The sequence below is a fragment of the Platalea leucorodia genome, assembly GCF_965183815.1.
Source record: "Platalea leucorodia genome assembly, chromosome: 2".
Classification (NCBI taxonomy): domain Eukaryota; kingdom Metazoa; phylum Chordata; class Aves; order Pelecaniformes; family Threskiornithidae; genus Platalea; species Platalea leucorodia.
In genome coordinates, this window is record NC_138824.1 from 59005246 (window position 1) to 59030436 (window position 25191).

Sequence of the window (25191 nt, forward strand, 5' to 3'; positions counted from 1 at the left end):
CAGTATATCCTAGGTTATCAAGTAGATGCTTCTTATAATATGTTCTTATAGTATATTTCCTTGAGCTGTGCTGCTTATCTGCTCTGCTTTGTGCATGGCTGCAGGCAGCTGCACGTACAGGTCTGTTTCCTTCTGGTGATCTATGAATTCCTGCTGTAGATGGGAGACCGTATTTGTGGAAGATTCCAGTTTTTCTGAAACTCTGATACTGTTTGTGATTACCACACTACTTCTGTGCCTTCCATTCCCCACTGGATCTGCCTCCTTGACAGTCTGTGTGTCAAGAGGGCAGAAAAATTAAGGCAGTCATTCCCCAGTACAATAGTGAAAGAATTCATCAGCTGCATGCAAGTATTTGCTTTGAGGCTTTGGATGTGGAAAGCCAGTCCATGGATGATGTGGATGACAGTCCATCTGCACCAGAGGTGTCACCAAGGTCAGAAAGGCCTATCCCTTGTATCACAACGACCTCCATGAAGAAGGAAAGAAGGGTTGTAGTTGTAGGTGACTCCCTTCTGAAGGGAGGGCCCAATATGCCAGGCAAACCTACCTCAAAGGGAAGTCTGCTGCTTCCCTTGGGCCCGGGTTAAGGACATCACCAGGAAACTTCCCAACCTGGTATGGCCCTCTGACTACTAACCGTTATTGATCTTCCATGTAGGTGGAGAGGAAGCTGCAACCCATAGTCCAAAAGCTATCAAGAGAGACTTCAGGGCCTCGGGACAGTTGGTAAGGGAATCAGGAGCACAGGTTTTTTTGTCTGTCCTTCCAGTTGCAGGCAGGAACATTGAGAGGAACAGACAGATCCAGTCCATTAATACATGGCTCCGTGGCTGGTGTCAACGTCATAATTTTGGGTTTTCCAATAATGGGATGGCCTACACGGCACCAGGCTTGCTGGCATCCGATGGGCTTTACCTTTCCCAAAGGGGGAAGAGGGTCTTTGCTCTGGAGCTTGCGGGGCTCGTTGACAGGGCTTTAAACTAGATTTGAAGGGGGAGGGAGTCGACACCAGGTTTGCCTGTGGCAAGAGGTGGGATGGCATGCTGTGGTTAGGGGGACAGGGTACTAGCGGGGGATGGGATGCTAGCAGGGGCCCTCAGCCTGTTGATCTGAGGCATGCTGGAGACACTGCAGCACAGCTGAAGTCTTATGGGGATGAGCGGGGCACTCTTGAGGTAATAGGAGCCAACAGGGCAATATCAGAGAAATTCCTCAAAGGAACCAGGGGGTGTTCCTCCAAGAAGGTGACATGACCGATAGCCCAGCTGAAGTGCGTCTATACCAATGCATGCAGCATGGGCAACAAACAGGAGGAGCTGGAAGCTACTGTGCTGCTAGAAAGCTATGACCTAGTTGCCATCACTGAAACTTGGTGGGATGAATCCCATGACTGGAGTTCAGCTATCGAAGGCTACAGGCTGTTCAGAAGGGACAGGTGAGGTAGGAGGGGCAGAGGTGTTGCCCTCTATGTCAAGAAATGGATAGAGTGTGAAGAAGTGTCCCTGAAGAATAGCCATGAGCAGGTTGAAAGTTTATGGGTAAGAATTAGAGACCGAGGCAACAAAGGGAACCTTGTGGTTGGGGTCTACTACAGGCCACCTGATCAAGGGGAGCCTATTGACGAAGCCTTTTTTCTTTAGCTACAGGAAGCTTCACACTCACAGGCTCTTGTCCTGATGGGGGATTTCAACCACCCTGACATCTGCTGGGAAAGTAGCACGGCAGGTGGTAGGCAACTTAGGAGACTCCTGGAGTGCATGGAGGACAATTTCCTAAGCCAGGTAATGGCCCTACCAGAGGGCAAGCAGTACTGGATCTGGTGGTCACCAATGTAAGTGAGCTCATTGGTGATGTCAGGATTGGAGGCGGCCTCGGCTTTAGTGATCACACACTGGTAGAGTTCACAGTCCGGAGAGGTAAGGGTCGAGTGAAGAGTATAGTCAGGACCCTGAATTTTGGGAAAGCAAAATTCCAGCTCTTCAAGGAGTTAATCAACAGGACTCCCTGGGAAATGGCCCTCAGGGGACAAGGAAGCAGAACAGAGCTGGCAGGTCTTCAAGGATGCTATCCATAGGACACAAGAGCTCTCGATCCCCAGGTGCAAGAAATCGGGCAAGGAAGGGAAGAGGCTGGCATGGCTGAGCCATGACCTGTGGGTCAAACTAAAGGCCAAGAAGAGATGGCACAGGCAGTGGAAGAAGGGACTGGTATCTTGGGAAGAGTACAGGGACGCTGCCCAGTTGTGTAAGGATGGGATCAGGAGGGACAAGACTCGGCTGGAGCTGAACCTGGCGAGGGATGTGAAGAATAATAAGAAAGGCTTCTACAGGTACATTAACCAGAAAAGGAAGGTTAAGGAAAGTGTACCCCCTCTGATGAGCAGTAGTGGTGAGCTGATAACAACAGACAAGGAGAAGGCTGAGGTACTCAACTTTTATGCCTCAGGCTTCACTGACAATCTCTCTCCTCACACCTCCCAAGTCAATGGGCTATTTGATGGGGATTGGAAGGACAGAGGTCCTTCCACTGTAAGGAAGATCCAGGTTCATGATGACCTGAGGAACCTGAACGTACCTAAGTCTATGGATCCTGATGAGATGCATCCCAGAGTCCTGAGGGAATTTGCTGATATAGTTGCTAAGCCACTCACATGATATTTGAAAAGTCATGGCAGTCAGGTGAAATCCCTGGGGACTGGAAAAAGGGAAATATTGCAGCTGTTTTTAAAAAGGGTAAAAAGGAGGACCCTGGGAACTACCGAGCTGTCAGCCTCACCTCTGTGCCTGGGAAGATCATGGAACAGATCCTCCTGGAATCTATGCTAAGGCACATGGAGGACAGGGAGGTGATTCAAGACAGCCAGCATGGCTTCACCCAAGGGCAAGTCCTGCCTGACCAATGTAGTGGCCTTCTATGATGGAGTAACTACATCAGTGGACGGGGGAAGAGCTACGGATGTCCTCTATCTGGACTTCTGTAAGGCCTTTGACATGGTCCCCCACAATATCATCCTCTCTAAATTTGGAAGGATATGGATTTGATGGGTGGACTGTTTGGTGGATAGGGAATTGGCTGGATGGTCTTATCCAGAGGGTGGTGGTCAATGGCTCGATGTCCGGATGGAGAACAGTGATGAGTGGTGCCCCTCAGGGGTCCGTTCTGGGGCCAGTGCTGTTCAATATCTTCATCAATGACACACAGTGGGATTGAGTGCACCCTCAGCAAGTTTGCAGACAACACCAAGCTGAGTGGTGCAGTCGACATGCCTGAGGGACGGGATGCCATCCAGAGGGATCTGGACAAGCTGGAGAGGTGGGCCTGTGTGAACCGCATGAGGTTCAACAAGGACAAGTGCAGGGTCCTGCACTTGGGTCGAGGCAATCCCCGGTATCAGTACAGGCTGGGGGATGAAGGGATTGTGTGCAGCCCTGCTGAGAAGGACTTGGGGGTACTGATAGATGAAAAGCTGCACATGAGCCAGCAATGTGCTCTTGCAGCCCAGAAGGCCAACCGTATCCTGGGTTGCATCAAAAGCAGCGTGGCCAGCAGGTCGAGGGAGGTGATTCTGCCCCTCTCCTCTGCTCTGGTGAGACCCCACCTGGAGTCCTGCATCCAGCGCTGGGGTCCTCAGCACAGGAAAGATGTGGACCTGTTGGAGCGGGTCCAGAGGAGGGCCACAAAAACAATCAGAGGGATGGAGCACCTCTGCTATGAGGAAAGTCTGAAAGAGCTGGGGTTGTTCAGCCTGGAGAAGGGAAGGCTGCGGGGAGACCTTATTGTGGCCTTTCAGTACTTAAAGGGGCCTTACAAGACAGATGGGGACAGGCATAGGGCCTGTAGCAATAGGACAAGGGGTAATGGTTTTAAACTAAAAGAGGGTAGATTCAGATTAGATATAAGGAAGACATTTTTTTACGTTGAGGGTGGTGAAACACTGGAACGGGTTGCCCAGAGAGGTGGTAGATGCCCCATCCCTGGAAACATTCAAGGTCAGGTTGGACAGGGGTCTGAGCAACCTGATGTAGTTGATGTCCTTGCTCGTTGCAGGGGGGTTGGACTAGGTGACCTTTAACGGTCCCTTCCATCCCAAAGCATTCTATGGTTTCATGGAAATCTTTTCCAGATTTTCCTGTGAAGAAAACTTGACGGTTGGGACAAAACCCCTTTGAAAAGCAGACCTATAACAGTCTCTACTGGGGTTCTTATCTGTGGACCTTCCTTCATAATCTCATTCACCAATAAGTTCTTAAGTGTGGTAAGTTATTACCACACTTGCTGTTCTTGCTGTTATCTCGCTGCAACAGAATCTTGCTTCTCCTTCTTTTCTGCCCCGAAGTTGTTTCGCTGCTTGACAGCACGTGTCAAAGAGCTGGTTCAAGCAGTGGCTTTGATGCTTCAAACTTCAGCCATTCTGTGATTTAAAACAGTGCTCCTCAGAGAAGCAACAACATTCTTTATTTTAAAACAAACCTTAAAACAGAAATGCAGACTCTGACACAAAAACAGGCTGTTATGGCGGCATGCAGTCACCCCTGTACACCTGAGAGCTGAGGATGTGCCTTCCCCCAAAAGAGGGTTCTTGTTCCCAGTTGCATGCTCCAGCAGCTCATGTGGTCCTTCCTCCAATACCCATTAAGCTTCTTTGTTTAGCTAATTTTAACTCATGAAAGCAACAGAAAACACTTCTCACAAATAAACCCTAGGCCATCATCTGCCATGTTGGTCAGCTAGGTCAACTGAGGAGTGCCAGAACCTGCCCTAGAGAAGGGGGATAGGTAGGACTGTGGGGTTAAGCCCTTTTCTCCTGAGTGAATTACTGGTACTGGCTTCCAAGAAGTAGCACCTTGAGTTTGGGTAATCTTGAAAACATCATATTTAAGTCTGAGTTTGAGAACATAGGATCTGATAGCTGTATGCAACTGATTGTTTGGCTTCTCCTGTAAATTTCATGAGCTTGTTTAAAACCAGCTTTGTGTTTAGATAGGAAAGTTTATTTTCAATAATGTAGAGCAGCTACAATTGCTCCTGAGATCTCAATCCTCTCAGCCATTTCTTCCTCAGAGATGGGAAACATTTTCCTACAACTAACCATTTCAGGTAGCAGGGAACGAACAAGCACAAAGCCTGCATTATTGCATTGGTTCTGCTTCTGTGTGGTAAGGTAATTATAGAGGCCCTTGCACCTGGAAGCAGCTGGGCACTTGGAGTGTGTTTTGCCACATCAGCGTGGTGTGAGTGGAAGAACCCCCTCACCAAATGATCCTGAAAGAGAAAACACAAGTTTCTTGATAGCTGTGTTTTTGTACGTGGCATACCTCCTTGTTGGTTGGACCCGCTCGCGTTAAGCTGGTGTTATGTGCAGATTCAAATATCTTGGCTCGAATGAGGACACCAAAAACTGTGTTTAATTGTCCATAACTAACATGGTGAAAGACCGAGGAAAAGTTCTAATATCACTTGTTTTGTCTAAAGCTGGGTTGGAACTGTTCAGTCATTTCCTGCAGTGCTGAGAGGCCTGGCAGTGAGTTGGCTGGTTTGCCACATATTCATAAACCCACAGAAGGGTAAATGTTGCCAAGGGAGCTAGTGTGTATGAAAGTTTATTATGCAGTTTTCTCTCCTTTGTGCTTTCTGTTTTTAGTTCTGCTTATGCTGTCACTGAGGCTGAATCTACTACTGACTGTATAATACAGTAATTGTGAATCTTGGCATTCATAATTTCCAGGAGGCAATGCAAAGGAATCTCTTCTTCTAGGATCAGTCTCTTCAGTTACTTCAGGTCCACAAGAGTTTGTCAGATGGACAGTCCCTTTCCAAACATGGGGAGGATGGCAGTTTACGCTAGCATAGGTCTGTTTGGCCCACTCGGTACCCGAGCAGTCAGACATGGTTGACAGGCTGCGAAGGTCACATACAGCTCAACCAGACTTCCCAAATGGATTTTCCAAATCTTGCCTTTGCTTGTCCTACTTTGACATTGTTTCATTTTTGCTATATTTGGGGTCATGCGTTCCCTGAGAGTAGAATAAGGCTTTTGTCTGGCTTAAGGAAAAGAGAAAAGGGAAGAGAATGAACTGTTTTTGCAATTCTTAAGGCACTACAATTAAACCAGCTGTTGCTGCTCTCAAAAATAGAGGGGTGTTGGGGAAAACTCTTCAATGACTAAGAAGCAGATAAAGAAAGAACTAACTTTCTAGCACAGAATGTATTCTGAAATGGTTCTTTTATAAAGTATCTCTTATTGTTTGTCTGTACTTTTGACTATGCAAAGTAGAGCAGTGAGATACAGGTATGTTTCTAAAGAAAATGCTGGTGCATGTTTATGGTGAAACTTGATATGTTTCCTGCAGCCAGATAAGTAGTCTTCAAGGCTGGAGTACACTGCTGAATGTGTGGAGGAGTAACAGAACTTTTACAAGAGCTTGTTTGATATGTAGAGTGTAAGCTTGCATATGTACAGCAGAGGTTCTAGTGCTTGCTGCTACACTGGCAAATCTGTGTGTGGACAGACTGTCATCAGGCATTGGAATTCTTGCACAGTTTCACCGCTTCCATGTGTTTCATAAACTAAGGATGCTAATGGATGAGTGCTGACTTACTGCCACATTCTTTCTTAGGGTCTATTTTTGGTATTTTCAGTATTAGGCATTAGAGTTTTTTTGAACAGGTCATTTAGCACATTGTGTGTGAGTATTGGCAGTGAAGAAGCTGGGGCACTTTCCTGGTGATGAGCTCTCAAGCTTTGGCAGAGGGCTTGAGCAAGCATCTTCGAGTGATGGGGTCTTAAATTATTGTAGCAAGACTTGCAAGAGTTTGTCCAGTAGTGCCTTAAGCTGACAAAGTCCTTTTTTGTGAGCTTAGCTAAATTTAGTTGCAAGTCATGTCAGAGAATGCACACCTTTTCTATGTAAGAGATGGTTTGATGTGTGGGCTGGAAACCAGTGGATTCCCCTTGGTTTGTTAACTTATTTTTGATTTAAGGATGTTGCAGCATGCAGAGTTATGTAGTTTCAGCTATCTTGTGATATCGCATTGAGTTAAACTATTTTGTTTCAGATTTTGTTGCTGGGAAATAACTGGATATGATGACTACCCCAGCTGACTAACCATATAGGGGACCAGCTGGTGGTACTAAGCTGCTGCTTGTTCTCAATTTAAAGAGCAGTTCTGTGTAAGGTACAAAGGTTCAAAGCAGTTAAAGCCAAGAGGTGCATATGTAGACAAGTGCAGTTTGTAAATTCTGGATATTGAAAGTATGCATTTAAAAAAAAAGACAAAGATATAGGTTGCACCTGGTTATATTTGCATTAGAGTAATGTGAATCTGCTGCACATAATCTAGTACTTAATTTTTAATAAGTATTGGTTGTATCCATGTGGAATATTACAGCTCTACAAGATTCATGTAACATATACTGGATGCAGCAGATTAATTTCTTGAAACGGCCTGGAGTGCTCCTTCTCGAGTGATTCATGAATCTCTCCTGAATCGTGCTGTCCTCTTATCCAACTACCTGTTTGGACTGGAGCAGGGAATGAACTGGGCACTTTGAAAGTCCGTGCCACAAGACAGAGAGAAGAGTCAGTAAGTCAAGCAAGATGTCCCCTATGTACCTTTCACTGGAAAGCAAAAGTTTTGGACCCACTATCTTGATGACCACTGGAGATCCCATGTTTTCGATGGTTGACTTTGAGAAGAGAGTGGGGAGAGGAAGCAATATATGGCGAAGTTGGAGGTGGCATTGACCAGGATGCAAATGCCAATGAAATGCCAGAAACTGTAGAAACAAAGCATTTCCAGGTTAGGAGTGATACAAGAGGGAGAGCATAATCGCCAGTTGCCAAGTGTGTAAGTGAACCTTTTCCACAAAGCTTTTTGAGACTGGAATACAGTCTGATGACAGAAGGGAACTCTGCCCTACCTTCAGGTATATGCAGGCACCTATTTAAAACTCTTGTTAAGAGGGAATGAAGTATCAGTTTTCAGGTTGTAATCTGCTGTTGTTTCTGAAATGGTCAGCTCCAAACTTTGTGTCGCTATGATTTCAAATGTTAACTCCTTGCTTCTTGTTTCCCTTCTTTAAAAAGTGAATTCCTTTTAGTGTTCAGATCCTTTGGCACTATAATATTAATAGATCTGCACCCTTGTGTCAGTCTTCCTATCGCTTCCCCCCTTCTATTGCAGTTTTCCCAACTTTGTGTCTGTAAGACAGCTATTCATCAAATCAATATTACTGAGTTGCTGTGCTAATAAGCATACTGTAGTATAGAAGAGGTGGGCTGAGATAAAAACCCAGATGGTTCATTGTGAGTTGAAGCTAACAAGCCTTTGATGTAGCTAAACTGATGCTCTGCATTTGGTTTGGGTGCCTTTGCGCTGAGCTTCCTAGTGTGTCTGTAATAGTTATATGGTCTTTTCTCTGTTATCTGTAGCACCCTGTTAGCTAGGATGATGGGGAGTTGTCTACGCAGAGCTGCTGCTATTACACTCTTCCTGCTAGGAAGCTGCTGACAGCGAAAACAGTGACTCCCAAGCATGTTGGGAGCTCTCAGCTTTTAGAAGATTGTGAATAGGGGGACATTGTTCCCCAACTGAAAAAAACCCACTTTTCCTATATGTGTTCTGTGGTCATGTACTACCATCACATAAATACACAAAGCTTCAGCAAATTACTTTTTATTGTTAGTGATTATAACTACCTGGCAACCCTAACACATGCAGCACAAGTGTATGTCAGAAAGACAAAATATTAAGATACAAATTCTGATATAAGAAATTGAATGTTTGCCATTGTGTTAGTGTTGGTATTAAGTAAACTGCCCATTGGCTGGAAACAAGTTGTTTTTAAGCATTTTACAGATGTCTTAGAATTGAGGGGGGAATCAATGAAACAGTTGGAAAAAATTGTGCAAGGCTAGTATGCTTATTCTTTTGATGTTTTTTTCCTATGGTACAAAAGATGTTAAGTTGCCTGAAACATGCATGTACTCACTGATGCATCAGTGACTTTCAGTGAAACAGTTCTGATAGAATTGCCTTTGGCTCTGTACAGTACTGACCCTGGAGAGGTTTGAAAAAAAACTGTATACTTGATCACTGAAGTCTATTGCTGGCATAGAGAAACAGGAGGGGGGAAAATGCAATTCAGTGTTCTAACTATATATTAAAGTATTAAAGTTGAAGTATTAAAGTATTTTATGTTAACGTATTTCCACATTAGTATTGGAAAAGAGTTGTCTGAAAGAACTGGGGAAACATTATTTCAGTTATTACCTTATTTGCAAGATCTTTAAATATCTTGAGTAAGAGGCTGCACTCTCATTTTGATGTTTCATCAAGGTTTGGTTTTAAGAATGCATACTGGAATTTTCAACTGCATTACAGTTCAGCAAGCATATCTTTGTAAATCACTTGCGGCTATTTCAATGGTGAGTTAACTAGCCTCTGTTTTCTCAAGGGATATTTCTAACTTTCAAGCTGAAGTACTTCCACTTTCAGCTATTTTTCTTTGGCCTGGCTTTAATTTATACAAATGCTAATTATAGGGACTTTGAATCTGTGTGTATACATAGTTTCACAAGGTCATACACATTTTTAATGAACTGGCTGAAATGCTGCTTATATATTGCTAGGCTGTTAAATAAACAGATCACTGTCTTCTAAATGTTGTTTCATTAATCAGTTCAAAAAGAGAAAAAAATTAATAACAAAACCTGTGTAAAGCTGATTTTTAGTTTCATCTCCTAAAGTTATATCTTCATTGTCTTTGCAGGCATCAGAAGGTGTCACCTTCATTGGACCTGACACACATGCTATTCAAGCTATGGGAGACAAGATTGAAAGCAAATTGTTAGCCAAGAATGCAAAGGTCAACACGATTCCTGGCTTTGATGGAGTAGTCAAGGTGAGAAATCATTTAATTACTGTCTGCCCACTGTAGGAACAGTGTCTAAATCGAAGTACACCTATTGAAGGTTTGATGCAGAATGTAATTACAATTTCAACTTCTTTTTCAATAAGATGTAATTAAAAATGGGGTACAGATTTTTACTAGCAAGAGAGCTTTGGAGAAGAAGAGAAAGTCCTTCGTAATAAATGATCTATTAAGGACTGCGTCTATGGAGTCTCTAAAAATGTTTTGCTTTAAATTTAATGTGAAGGCAGGTAAATGTGTTAAATATCAGATGTGGATTCGAGTATCTGCACATGTCTTTGTTTCTCAGGTCTTCTTGTTGGCAGAGATCTTGACAGTCGTAAGTGAACAGTGAAGTTTGTTACACTGTATGAAGTTTCCATTTTATGGTCTGCGCTGATGGTGTAGACTTCCATGTGGTGCAAAACTCTGAGGGTGGGGGGGAGTTGGTGGCTCTTTGTTTGAATCTACACCTAGTGTTCGTCCTGAGGTTTTAGAAGGAATGATTTCCAACAGTTTTCTAAAAATATTTTGGTTGTTTCTTTATATTTTGTAAGGTGAATTCAAGTATGTCATGGTTTTGGTTTATTTTCTGCTATAGTGATTAATATTGGGCTCTTATAAGCTTTCCTGTGTGTCTTTATATATAGTCTGTGTTAATGTAGGTAAATAAGCTTTTTTTCCTTTAAAACCTTCATTGTATACGCCTAAAACTTTGGTGTATTCTATGGGTTGAAATTTTTTATGCTTGGCATGTCAAGTTAGATTCTACCTCCCTCCCCCCCCCCCCCCCCCCCCCCTTGAGTAAATCTTTGAGTTGCAGCAAAAAGTGAAAAGTTTGTTTCAACAACACTTCAATGTAGTTGAAGGGAAAGCTTTTCAGGTTTTATTTATGACAATTGATATTGACCTCTGATCATCATAAATCTTATTTACATGATGAAATAGGAAATGTCAAGATAATTGGGAACAACTGAATATGTTGATGGAATGCAGACTGTATTTTAAGGAGCAGCATACACCAGGGCAATGGTGTTCAGCATTGTGTCAGCTAAGTTGGATTTTAAACTCTGTTAGGAGGAAAAAAACCAAACCTAACTAAATCAGAAAGGTAAATAGAGTGCAAAGGGCTAAGCCTCCACAAAATTATCTGTTCTGATGAGGATGCCTGGAGAACTTGGCTAGTGAGAGAAAGCAGTAAAATCATGAAATAGCTGAGGTCAAAATGCACAAGAGAATTCTTCAGTGCTTGTGGTGAAAAAGCCTGGTGTGTGTAATGCCTGGCAGTGGAATATGCTGCAACAGGTAAATGCACAAAGAATTGTTTTTTCTTCTGGTGGGCTCCGTATGAGTGTTAGGCTGGCATTTGTGGCAATGCTGAAGTCTGGCAGTGATAAGTTGAATGCAGCATTCCTTCAGGTTTGTGTTGCGTGTTTTAGCGGTACTTGTGTACGTGATCCTTTTAGCACTCATTAGATTTAACAGCAGATAAGCTGTTGTGCATAAGATTCTCTGTTCAGTCTGATGTCCTGTATATTCTTCTAGAAATTCTGAAAATAACTTCTAGGAAAACATTTAATTAGGAGGTAACTTTGAGTTAATCATCTAAACCCCACAAAACTTTTTCTAATGCAGAATCAAATACTCAAAATGCTGGTTTTATCACTGTATCAAGCTAAAACTTATGTAAGGGTCTGTTATTCTGCTAATATAAAGAAACAAACCTGGCAAAGTAGGATAGTGGTTAATGGCCAGATAACCATATAACCAGTGAAACTGGGCTACTTCCCTGTATGCACTTGTTTCTGAGACCATTAATTGTACTGTTTTTGACAATTATCTGAAGTTCCTGACACAAAATGAAACAACGTAAGCAATCTGGTTGGCCATTGGCTATATGCAACACACCAAATGAACTGGAATGTGGGATTCAGTTGACAACTCCAATCCTCAGCTATTGAAAGGAACTATGCAGTAGTTACTTAATCCTGAAGTATCCATATCATATCGATTTTGCATACCTTGGCCTTGTACTAGTTCTGATTATCTGAAGAGTACTGATGAAAAAGAACACAAGGTTAAAAAAAACAAAACAAAACACAACAACCTGCAGTGTACCCACCAAATAAGAAAAAGGAGAGTCCACAGACATTGCCAGTGTTGTAGTTTCCATCAGAAAGGGGAGATAAAAATTTTAGGTTAATCAGTGCTTTGATTACCAGTTCTAGGAAATAAAACTTCTGATAGTTGATATTCTCATCCTTGCTATGGATCTAAATATGTGCCTGTGTTTGTCCTCTGATCTCCTTCCTGTGATAATGTGTCTTTTGCTTGGATGAATACCCGAGTAATTAGGTCATACAGGATGCCTGATCTTTGGTTAGAGCTTGATGTACTATTCTGCCAATTCAGACTAAGATAGGAAGGGCAAAGCTGTGTGATACCAGGTACAATCAGAAGAGCAACACACAAGGAATTGGAGACTTTAAAATTTCTGCCATTCTGTGGGAGACCTGTTTTGATCAGAGTTACGAAGCTTGCGAAGTGTTTGAGGGCTCTTTTTCTTGAGAAATAAAATTAAAGGTCCTAGGAAGGAGTTAAGTGCTTGATACTTAAGTTGATTAGAGGTGGCTTCATCTTTATAGTGGAATCTAATAATGCTGGAAGAAAACTGCATTCATGCCTCTGACAATGCCAGAAGTTAAGAAAGATCAGTTGCACCTATTCTTTGTGGATGAATAGTTAAAATGAACATAGAGTAACAACTTCTAGTGCTTCGTTATTCAACTTGGGACTGCACTGAAAAATCTGTTACAAAGACTTGTCGTTATCCAGCACTTGTTAAATAGTGCTGCAGATACCCTTTATTCATGAAGGACCTATGTAAGTGTTTTCCCCCTCTTATTTATGTGGCTTAGCACTTAGACATAGTAGACACTGGAGTTGCTAAGCCTTTGTAATTACATCTTGGAGAAGCTGCATGCAGAAAAACTCCCAGTGAGTAGAAGTTAAATTACAAATTTAAGAGAAGGAAGCCCTTCAACAGTATACTTAAGGACCTGGAAGGATTGAGGAGGAGGATGCTTGGCATAACAGACACAACTACCTATTCTCATATAGGCAAACACTGTAGCAAGTATGAAACGGAAAAGGGAAAGATGCGGAGTGAGTGGAGAGGGCAGTCTGACAAAGAGTAATTATCTCCTCATCTCTGGTTCAGTTTCTCAGTTGGCTGGGGCAAGGGTTACCCAGTCTACAAATGTAAGGAACCTGAGTCTGGTGCTGTCAGCTAGAGAGCCAACAAAAGTGTTCAAAGGTAGTTAATTTCAAAATCTGTAACTACAATTTGTTTCCTAAAACCTGATTGGGAGAGAGAGTGGTAGGTAGTCTTAATCAAAAGAACTAATGTTAATCCACGTAAGCAATGGCTGTACTAAAGTTAGAGCTGAGAAGATGTATTGTCTGTAAATGAGTAAAGAGGAATAAGTGACGAAAAGAAAGTGGAGGCTGAGTAGAGTACAAGGAGATGCTGTGGTGAAAAACTGGCAAAGGAATGGCAAGGCAAGAAAGATTTTTATATTGTTTCACCACATGCAGCCAGTTTGGTTTTGTGTCTGGTAGAACAGAGCTGGATGTAGACCCAGAAGACTAATATCTCTGGGTGCCTAAGTAGTTTCACTGATGTCAGTAGGCGCATGGAAGGTTTTCAGCAAGGCTATGAATTTACTGTATTTTAGTTTCAGGTATCTGTTTTGGCTGTAGTCTTGCACTGGGGTATTGACATTGGTATTAAATGATCACTAATGCTGGAGAGGTTGTTGGAGACTAGGCATGAACTGGAGGTTCTCTAAGCCTAATAATGAAAACTATTACGTAGTTCTTCATAATTAATACAATGTTTTATAGCTCTAGGAGTCTCTTAAACAGCTTTAACCTGGCATTCCTCTGCATCAGAATAGGTTTGCTTTTTTGTCTCCACCTGCTGGTACCTGGCAGAGAGGCATGTACATGAAATTAGGAGGTTAGAAATTCTTACGCTAAATGAGTATTTTATGTCTTTCTAACTTGATGAAATCAGCCATTTGTAAAAACACTATGACATCATTTTACAACTCTTATGATTTTTATAAACTTGTACCATTACTTGAACATTTTTATTTGTACAATAAAAGGTGGTGCTAAAATTATATATTTCTTTACAATCTGCAGTTTATTTTGGGAAAATGTTAGTGTAGCTAATGTGTTTTTGGAGGAAATGGCAGTAAACCGTTGAGGACTTTTGCTTTTAAAAAATAATTCAAAATGCTTTCAGTACCAGTGTGGTTTTGTATATTTTGCACATATGGACTTGTGTGTTATGCAGTATCATAGCGTTCAGTTTTTGCCCCCCCTATGGCAAATGTTATGTATCTGTCATAAGTTCTTTGCACCAAAAACTTAAAAGAACTGTCCTGACTATTTAGGAGTACTCAAACTGCCACTGTATTTATGTAGTTTGCAAGTGAAATGCATGATACTAAAACGTGCTTTCTTAGGGGAAAAAGATCAAAAGACTTACCAGAGATTTCAATAAGTCAGTTTATTAATTTTTTTTTAGTTTTTCTCTTTAAAGTGTAGCATATTTTTGTTTTCTATTTCAGAAACACTTTGAAGGCTACAGAGTTTGAATACGCATTGACTATTTTTTTGATCTTAGTTTGTCTTCTAATATATTAGAACTGCAAAAGAAGCAGATGCTGAAATAGCGTAAATTAATAACTGTGCTGGGCAGGTGACTTCAGTCTGTTCAAGCCAGAACTGAGACAATTAGTGCTGCTGATACGATGCCGCTTATTACTTAAAGTTGTTGTGTGCATGTATAAAAATACAGTGGCAGTGAAAAGTTCCCCTATAATGATTTGCAGCTTGTCTTCCTGTGGACTGCAATGTGTCAGTTAGCCACTTGTTTGCAGGTAACTAAGTGAAAAAAATTACCATGTTTGCTTCCCCCCTCTTAATTCTATTTTGCAAATATATGAGTGAATTTGCAAGAGAAAAGAAATGTAAAAGTTTCCTTCTCGACTATAATCGTGGCTCTTCATCAGTCATCACTCTTCCTGCATTTTGTTCAAGAGGCTCTAATTGTCTGCATTTGGCAGGTTTAACACTTCCTGACAGAGAGGCTATTAAGGGGAAGTATTCTCGCATAACTGTCACAGGCAGGAACAAAGAACCTTCAAACTCAATGTGTGGAAACCACTAACATTCTTAAATGACCCTTTTCATGCATTTTATCCCTTTAAGCTAAAATTTGGAGGGTGCAGGGTCATGGAAAGCAGCAAGGTATAATAAAACAGTAAACCCTGATTTTTTGGGGGGGGGGGGGGGGGGGGGAGAAGGTTTTTTGCTAGATTTATCTCTTGCATTAAAAACAATTGTTATTTGGAAAAATCTCATTAACAGATGTGACTGGAGTAAAAAGACTTAAAACTGATGTTGCTTTCAGGACTGCTTTGAACTTAACAAGCACCGATTTGTGGAGCAGACTAGCTAATGAAAGGAAATTAAATTTTCTGACAACTTCCCCTGCCAGCCCCCTTATTCTTCATGGGGCTGTTACTAGGTACTGAAGACTTTTAAAGAGGATTTTGTTTTATTATCGGACATAAATGAACCAGGTATGAACATTTCTCTTTTTTTTTTTTAAAGTTCTGACCTGGGTGCTTTTAAAACGGATTGCCTTGAAAGCTTTAAAAATATCAGGTTTCATTTTAATGTTCATAAGTCAGCCCCCATAGTTGCAGACACACTTAGCAGCTGGTGGTTTCCAGACATTACTGCCTTCCATACAAATTTTTTAATGCATGTCATGGAATAGTATAAATATTAGCAAATTTGGATGGAATTTTCAAACTTAATCTGTGCCACTGTAATTTAACCCTTTTTCTTTCTAGTATTGTATAATGGAAATATAGTTATCAGTAGAAGAAACCAGAATTAACTATTGCAGGAGAAGAGATTTGGTTATTAAGAAGTAAGAAGGTCAAGTGTATTGCTTTTTATTCTCTGGGTTTCCTAGTACTTTTTTTGTGTACCAGGCTATAGTGGTATAAGTCAGCTGAAGCAATAGGCGGCATCAACAGAAAGATTTTTCTAATTGTCATATGCTAGTAATGTGTGGACTCTTTAATGGAAACAATTATGTGAATCTTCTCATTTCAGATACGGTTTAAAATGATGGATTTAAGGTTTATTCTGTCTTTAGAATGAAAAACTTGCAGAAGTGAAATGCTTGTGTTTTTTCTTCAGTGGATGAAAAAAAAATTGTCTGAAGTTCTGGAAGATTTTTTTCTGAATCTGAATCACTCCCAAACAATAGAGAATCAACTCCCCCTACTGACAACAACCAGGAAAACACAAGAAATACCTGTGAGGACAGAAAAAAAGCTGGCAGTGGACAAACTTTAACGATCTGATTTATGGTCCATTATTGATTGTAAACTTCTAAATTCTAGCATTAAATTCCTACAACTGCAGAAAATCATTTTGCGATCCTGGTTGTGTTTCCTGTCAGCTGATTCCTCGTTGCTTTGAGTTTCTCAGTATACTAATGATGAGGTAGAATTTACATTCCACTTATGGTATTAATTTTACATTCCTCTGGCTGGAAAGGGTCAGAAGGTTGTAAAATCAAACATTAAATGAATCAGAGGAGACAGTAGTGCAATATATGACTGCCCTCAGGACACAGTGCAATGGCTGATGGGATTAACGTTGGGTCTCATTTCCTGCTTTTACAGGATGCAGATGAAGCTGTCAGAATTGCAAGGGAAATTGGTAAGTTCTTAAATTAGCTATGGTGGGATTTGTGTGCCTCGCAGCAGACATGGTTGACTAAATTGAATGTGTAATAAGTAATCCCTATAGAACAAATAATGTTTTAATAGTTTTTAAGTTCCCTGTTGCCTATAGGGCTGGAAGAATCTGGACATTAACGCCCTGTCTCTTAAATCATCACATTTTAGCTTTACAAACTGGACTTTACAGAACAAGTGCAGCCATGAATTGTGGAATGCATGTAATATGCAGTAATGAGTAGCTCACTAAAGGAGTTATTTCAAATCATGTCTGCAATTGGACATGATAGTCAGAAGTTAGGCATGGTATATCTCTCCTTATATGGAGGCTGACACCAGTGATGTTATGATCCTCCTTCTTCATCGCTGTGTGGACTGCAATTAGCTTGAATATCATCCAGACCACCAGCCTTTCTTCTGTGCTTTCTGGAATAAAGTCACTATTCAGCTTCTGAATGTCTTACAGAATGGTGAAAAGAGCAACCAGCAAACTGTCTAGGACTCATTTTGATGAAGGTTAAGTGTAATGTGTTTAATGAGTTTTGGCTTTTATTTACTAAAGCTTAATATTAGGGAAAATATTTAACCATATGCTTGAAATTACACATGTTCTTAAATGCTTTCTAGAAGAAGAATCTAATGCAGTAAGAGATTTTTCTTGAGTGTTTTTTTTGCATTTTCATTTTAAGAGACAGTAGCCATGAGAAACTATTTAGGTTCATCGCAGGTACATAATTCAAAGTATGTATCTACATTTGAAGCTTCTCTTACTGATCCAACTATAAATACTTCTCACCTGTGTCAAAAGCTATGGCTGTGCTTTATGTGCCAAATAGAAATTGGGACTCACAGTGCTGCAGATAACTAGTGCAGGGTAAGAACCCCAACTTAAACTCAAAGTGGATAGGTGTTACACTGATAAAAAGTTAACTGCCCTGAAACCCCTCAGTGTAGGCTTGGCTGGCTTTCAGGCTGACACAACTGAAGTCAGTGTTTCTGTGGGTCAGCCTTTATGTCCCTGTTGGGAAATCAAGTGGTTACTGATCGCTGTCATGGGAGCAGAAACAAAAAGAAGAGGCTATTGACCAAATTGGAATATTTGGAGGAGAACTGTAAATAAAATTGGGTTTAGTCCTTAAAAAAGACATACATAGTATTATGAGTTTATTTCAGTTTGGTTTCATTTCAATGGTCTTTCTTGCTCTTGTTTTTTAAAGATTTCCCACAAATGTTTTTAAAGCAGTTTTGATTAATGTAAGTTGGAAGGCATTCAGTGGCTTCCCAGACACCCTTGAAAATGTATTCTTGCTTAATTTTCTTCTGAGTTCTTCTGGTGTTCTGTGGACTGGTTACTGTCTTTGATATCAGTAGCACTTTGGAGTTCATTATATTAAGGTAGTCTTAAATATGTAGATACTAAAGTCAATTACAGACAGCTGGGTGGTGCTTTACCTAGATGGCAAATTTGTAAACCATTTTGATACAAAAGAGGTTTGTACTATGATGCCATGTAGCGAAAGAAAAATGTCCTTTCTAGCTTTTTCCCCACCCACGTTTTGACCACTTGATCGGTTTGGTTAAGCTTCTGTCTAATCATGACCACTGATCAGAATAAAACCCAACGATTTGTAATTTCAAAGGATCTAAAATAGGATGAAATTGAAGTCTCTCATGTATATAATGTGTTTGTCCTCATATATAAAGCACTTGATATGCAATTGAATACTTTCAGATTATTTTTAATTTCATTTATCCAGAGCCTCAATCTTCCAAGAATGCTGAAGTAATTATTAAAAAATTCATTGTGGGTCAGTGCTTAAAACTCTAAAACATTGTGTGAAGTTTTCTTGCTGCCTGTGGTTTTTCCTGCTTCTCCCTGCTATATTCTGGCCAAAGATCCAGCAGCAGTGGAGCGTGGCACTTCAGGGTTGAGACACTGCCTTTACCTGTTTCAGTGACTATTATTTATGGATCCAAATTTTGTAAGTACAGGAGTAAAACCTACCTTTTGCCTCTCATTTGAGATGTGCTCTCCCAAGTTGTCAAGAGAGAATGTGACAGAGACTAAGGCAGCAACTGGAAGTAGTTCAGGCACAAATTGTTGTATATGCTCCTTTCTGTAATCTCTCTTCTCTATTTGTCTGTGTGGGCTGTTCTTCTCTTGTGATCCTTTCTGTACTGCTTAATCACATTGACTCTTTTCCCATGCTACCTTTAAGTCTGTAAGTTGTACATTAAGAACTGCTGGCCTCTTGATTTCTGAAGCATTGATGAAAGTCCAGAAAGTTTTACTCTTCAGTTTGTGTGAAAGAACTGAACAACTATGAAGTGCAGGCAGTTAAACTAATGAAAGTCTAAACAAAACTGAAGTAGTGGAAAACATATTTTTGTCATGTTTCATTTGACATGGGTTTAGTTAGTACTAGCTTTTCAATAATTGATATTGAAAAGGATCTGGTATGGCCACATGCAGTATTGCTCAGACTGATGCTGCACAATGCATTCTGTGGTCTACTACCTGCAACTTCATTAAAATGGATAAACAAGATCTAAAACCATGGTGGCAAAGGGTGGGAACTAACAGCTGTGGGACACCAGAAGTTTGTTTACTCCTTTTACCATTCAGATTCTCAGAACAGTAACCACTCTGGACACAAAGCAGTCCTAACTTAATAGTACCTATTTAACAGCAGAAGTTTGCCTGATGATCTTCAAATTTGACAGCTTTTTACCTTCCTGCCTTCTAAGATCTTTTTAGATTCATCCTTCAGATGCGTCTTGAGAATGTAAAACTATAGAACAAAAGTAGTTTTTATTCTTACATGCGATTTTAATTTCATGTAAATTGGCGTCTAATTTGAGGGAAGGGTTGAAAACCTAACACCTACTAAAAAATGTGCCTGCTTTGTGAGACTCTTCATTGCTGTTGTCGTGGGTCCTTCTAAATGCTATTAGAAATTGTTTGCATGCCTCTCCCATCCCACAACTAATCCAACCAATCCATGTGAGCACGCTTCAGGAGTTTTGGTTGCTGCTGGATAGTGCAAAAGTGGTTAGGAGAATGATGATCAACACATCCTGATCCCAGCATCCTGAACCCAATATGTACGCAAAACTTAGATTCTGAGAAGCCTTTGTTGTCTTAGCACACATTGGTCTTGGTACTGGCCAAAGAACTGCTGTTTAGCTTAGTTTATTGCCCCAGAAGGCAAGTAGTGTGTAAAGGCATATTTGAGCAAAAGTTCAAGTCCCCTTATTTTCAGGGGACTGGCTAATCATCATCCTAACTTGTAGAGGTCTGTTACAAAGAATTTTTCCTTTTCAACCTAAAAAGCTGTATGTACCTTTTCAAAACAGGCAAGGCTTTTATTTTTTTATTTTTTTATTTTTTTTTTAATTTTTAATTATATTATGGCTCTCTGGAATCTTTAACTGCCTTGCTTACAAGTGTGGTCGATATGTAATCAGTATACGTAAAAGGTGGACAGAGGGGGAAGCAAAATGTTCCTACACTTGGTGAGTGATACCAGTAACCAATGTATCCTGTCCGATAATTTAACCATGTGAGTTGTGATATATGAACTTTTATATTCTGTAGCATATAAAGACTTGCCAAGGCTCACTGCCAGCATGCCTATTTCGCTGTCAAAATGAAAGAACAGTAAATTAAGATTAGACTCTGCTTATAGAATTAAAATCAGCAAGCCATTCAAGACACTGATACTGTTCGACTGAAATTGTTAGCATAATTGATAATGATTTTTTTCAAGTACATGTAACACTGAATAAGATAGATTAGGTGATGGAAATTGCTATAGTGAGTTTGCCATAATAAGGCTTAAAACAATGCTTATTTCAGACTTGCAGCCTCTTGAGTTGGAGAGAGTCTCCAGCTGGTGATAGTGTTGCCAGAGGTGTAAGCTTGCTAGTGTTACGTGGTTAAACCTTGTTTCTTGCATGAAAAATCATACAAGATGTGCTTTTTGCATTATTTCAAGATAGCCAGTGACTCATCTAGGAGCCTGGCAGTTGCCAGGGATCTGGAAAAGTAGCTACAGCATAGATAAATTGTCCACATGTAGATACTGCATATACTGCATTTCATGAAAATGAGTTGAACTTCACTGTTTGCCGCATGCAATCTAGAGTTGTTTTGCACATGCCCTTTTATCTCTGGGATTGTAGAAGCCTTGAAAATACTTAGTATAGTTCTGGATCAAATCCATTGTTTTTCTATGACTTATCCTATGCACCTCTGTGAGCAGCATCAGATATGTCATAGGAAAACATGAGACGTTCCAGCAAGCTTATTTGCATGGCTTGGTCTTACCCTTATACCTAGTAACTAGAGATTACTTTAGACTCTAAAGCATGAAGATTTATAGCTTTTTGGTCATCCCTGCCTATAGGAACTTGATTTGTGCTCTACATATGTTTGTCTATTACCTTTCTGCAGCTTTCAGCCACATGAATCCTCTGTAGCATGGGCTTCCACGGTCTAGTATCATGTTATGTTGGAAACTGTTGATTTTTGCTGTTGCTTTATTAATTTAATGTTCTCTTGTACGGTTGCTGCTTTCCTGCCTTCCAATCAATGCTGCTCTATTTCTTATGCTTGTTATCATGTCCCTTTTTTGTGTGTCCACTTCAGCCTTTTTAAGCAAAAGGTTTTCCAGATCTTGCTGTTTTTATTATCTTCTCCTGAACCTCCTTTCAGTCAAATGACTTTGCGGAGGAGGTAGGCATACTATATCACTGTCACTTGACAGAGCACGAGTAGATCTGCATTCCAGAAAGAAACTGTAAATGTTAATTACACATATGATAGCAGACTTGACCATTTCTATTGGGAACAGTATTCAAATGTCCCTTTCTGTCCACAGATCAAAGCCTTTTATAGAATGTATCTTCAGTTTGCAAGGACTGATGGACCCTTCTTGCCAGACAATATCAGCTGGTCTGATATTTGGCTTACTGTTATGATTTTCATTAAATGTACTGCAGACGAAAGGCTTGAAGAATTTTCTGCTATCCTAGAAATGTCAAAAACTTTCTAATCAATGATCCTTAATTTTCAAATTTCTGTACATTCATGTGGGAGAAAGGTGAAGTTCACTGATATGAATAAGAAAATGTTTTAGGAAGTTGCTTTGAATTAAAATGTTATACTATAAGATAAACAGTCATTACTAAGTCTGATTTTAAACTGCATACTTTGTTACTGTGCTTTCCTAGCTTTCAGAAAACTAAGGTCCTGACTCATACCCATAGTAAGGTATCTTGTTCTGAGAGTAAAATATGACCACTTATGCACAATCCTGTCAGGTTTATGCTGCTCATTTTTTTTTCTTACTACTTGTCAGTTTGGGGAAAATTCTTTTTTATTGTAAAAAAAAAAAAGTGTAATAATCTGTTTTCTGTGACACTACATATCTGAGCAGTACAGCTCTTTTGAGGTTCTCTGTTATTTAAAATATACTGCACCACAAGTGTTGATAAGGTACAGGTTTGCTTACTGAATCTCTTGACTAATAGTTTATGAAGATCTGCTTATTTTTGCTAGTAATTTTTTAAAAAAAATTATCACAGCTGTAGCTTATTTCAGCAGTAAAAAAGGAACAAAATTTTGTTCCTAAAGAAATGTGAGCTTAAAAAGGTCAAACGCCTTTATTCATAAATCACTTTGTTACTCGGGAATAATTCATTCAGTGCCTTTTTTGGTATAAATGAAATGGAGAAGACAACCTTTCTTGGCTTCAGAAATCATTGCACTGACAGCTAAGTCTTGAAAAGAAAAATCTCTCCTCTCCCTCCAAACAAAGTGTTTTAATAAACGAAGTTATTGTCTACTGGCATTATTGGACATGTGGTCAGTTGTCATGTTCCTCTGACCAACTGAACAAAGTTTGAACTTCTGTCTAATTGTTCCCCGCTGTTAGGCTACCCTGTCATGATCAAGGCCTCAGCAGGTGGTGGTGGGAAAGGCATGAGAATCGCTTGGGATGATGAAGAGACCAGGTGAGATGCTGTCCAAATCTTGCCTTGATGAATGCTGCAGTTACCAAAGTCCCATTAAGCCACTGTGAACTGACAGTTGAGCAGATATGAAATGTTAAACAGAGAAACTGGATATTATTTGGTTTGATCCCTTTCGCGTAGTGAGCGGTGTACCTTGGGGGTTTGCATGTGTCTATTTCAAATGAATTTTTGCATAAACCTTACAAAACATGGTCCATTAATTTGAGTAAAAAAACAACCTTAGAACTGCTTCTAGTCCAATGATAGACTGTAAATAACATTTTGCTGTATGCCTTTCAGAATGCTGATGTATTAATTGTCTGTGTGTTAGGTAGAATACTTATTGGCCCTGATTCTCGAACATTAATGCATGCCATTAGTTCTGTTAAAGTTGATGAGACTAATTATTCATCTGTGGAAACACATACAGTGTTTCCACAATATGCTCTAATAAATTGCATACTTCTGTGTTTCAAATATTTGTGTCAGCAAACTGTTGTGCTTTTGCCTGTTTGAAACAATGGTTGTTTAAACACACAGACATTTTTGTGTCTCTTAATGGTTGCCTGAATCCTGAACACTTCAAGATACTTTGTTATTGGCTGGTGAAGTTTTACAATCCATTCTCTGCTGACATTCTGGCAGTGAGGAGCCTGGTTTCAACCCCATGTGCTACTGATATTACAGAAAAATGTGTTTTGGAATTTTTCAAAGACTTGTAACAAAAAGCCTATTTGATCCAAAATTAGATAACTTTCTAAATGTTTTCCTTTCCACATGGAGAGAGCAGCACATATGCTGGAATCAGCTCAAAGTACAACTCAAATTTTTGTTAGTTTAATTTAGTCACCTGCAAGATTTCTGTCATATTTTTGTGTTCCCTATTAAATTTTTGTCAAAACCTAAAAACTGGAAAAAAGAACAATGAATGGCTAGCAGTTATATTTTTAGATTCAAAGAAAACATGGGGCTTTTTTTTTTTGTACCTTGCTACCTCTAGCCCATTTATATTCAAACCTAAATAGGAAAATAAGGTTTTGCACATTAGAATGAAGATCTAGAATAACCTGCTTTCTTACAAGGATGCTTTGTTCCCACTGCTTTAGAATCCAAAATTATAGCCTTGATCTTGTTCAGGCAGCAATTGCATCTGTTAGACTTGAAAGGAAGGCATTCATTTCTTGTTTTGCTCAGAAAGGAGCAAAGCAGCTTGATTAAAGTAACTGTTTAAAAATTGAAAACTGGATCTAAAATCATGATTGCTAATTTGTTTTGGAGAAAAGTTGTGGTTATTGTTTAGAAAGTCACCTCATACAGCTGATTGGTACCAACAGAAGCTAGCTAGGGATATTTTTTGTACATTTGCACACAAAACTAATTTCATGATATTACTTCGACCCAGTGCTGTTTAGTGATGTTAGTTTGAGACGGTTGCCTTGTTTGTGGGAAGCCTTTGAAATACCATTCAGCTTATTATTTGCCAGTGGTGCTCTTCTAATAATCCTTTTGTTTAGCTATGCTAAGCCTTGTCTTTACAGTGTAGTTTTGTAGAGTAATATCTAAAAAAGTGCTAATAGAAAGAATACCGAGACTGAGTAACAGATCAACACTGGTTACTGATCCTCTATCAAGGAAAAATGCTTATTTTAACATTTACAGGTAGGCAGCACTGAAGGCAAAATTAAATTGGCAAAATACTTGTTGTAGGGAGGTAAGTGAGATTGAGAACTGAAGATAGAAACAGATTTACTTTGCATTTACATATGAAATAGGGCATTTGGGTTTCTCTTAGTCTGTATATATATATATCTTGTATCTTTAAAGTTGTAAAAGATTTGTTGTATAGGCCCATTAATTGAATTATGGAACTAAGATTGTTCCTTTTTATGTGCCTGAAGAAGAACTGACTGCCAACTTGCTATTGACAAAACAATGTATCTGATAGTTTTAATGTTGCATGAAAAGTTGTTGACCTCATGTATTGTCTTGCTGCATCCAAATCCATGTAATCCTAAAAAGAAACTAATTTTCATCTGTTGGTAGACTCTGAGAACCCAGTATCCGAATGGCCTTTCGTATTTCAGGGTTCATAGATGCAATGTGAGTGTGCAGAATTGTTGATAAAATTTTGATTTGTAAACTTGCTTTGGCTTTGTCATGTGGGATTAATTCCAAATGCTATTTGGAAAAAAAGCTTTATATAAACTAATTCTGCTTGAAACATACCTTGGGATTTTCAGGATAGTTGAAAATTTTTCTTTTCTCAACTGGCTATGCATAATATTAAAAGAAGGCTTACATGTCTTGTATTGTGTGGTGTGACATGGAAGTAGCCACTGGAAATGGAAAATACCTATCTGAAAGGCTTAATTGCTGCTGTTACAGAATTATTCACTGTGGTAACTTACTGGTGCTTCATCC

General features: G+C 39.8%; 1 protein-coding gene across 1 annotated transcript in view; it reads left to right on the forward strand.

The window, feature by feature from the left end:
* PCCA (propionyl-CoA carboxylase subunit alpha) overlaps positions 1-25191 on the forward strand; it is a 301012-nt gene that overhangs the window by 78396 nt on the left and 197425 nt on the right. Inside the window, exons 7-9 of the mRNA XM_082337650.1 lie at positions 9776-9907; positions 16696-16732; positions 22692-22770. Coding sequence (XP_082193776.1) covers positions 9776-9907; positions 16696-16732; positions 22692-22770 — 248 coding nt within the window. The remainder of the gene's footprint in view (positions 1-9775; positions 9908-16695; positions 16733-22691; positions 22771-25191) is intronic.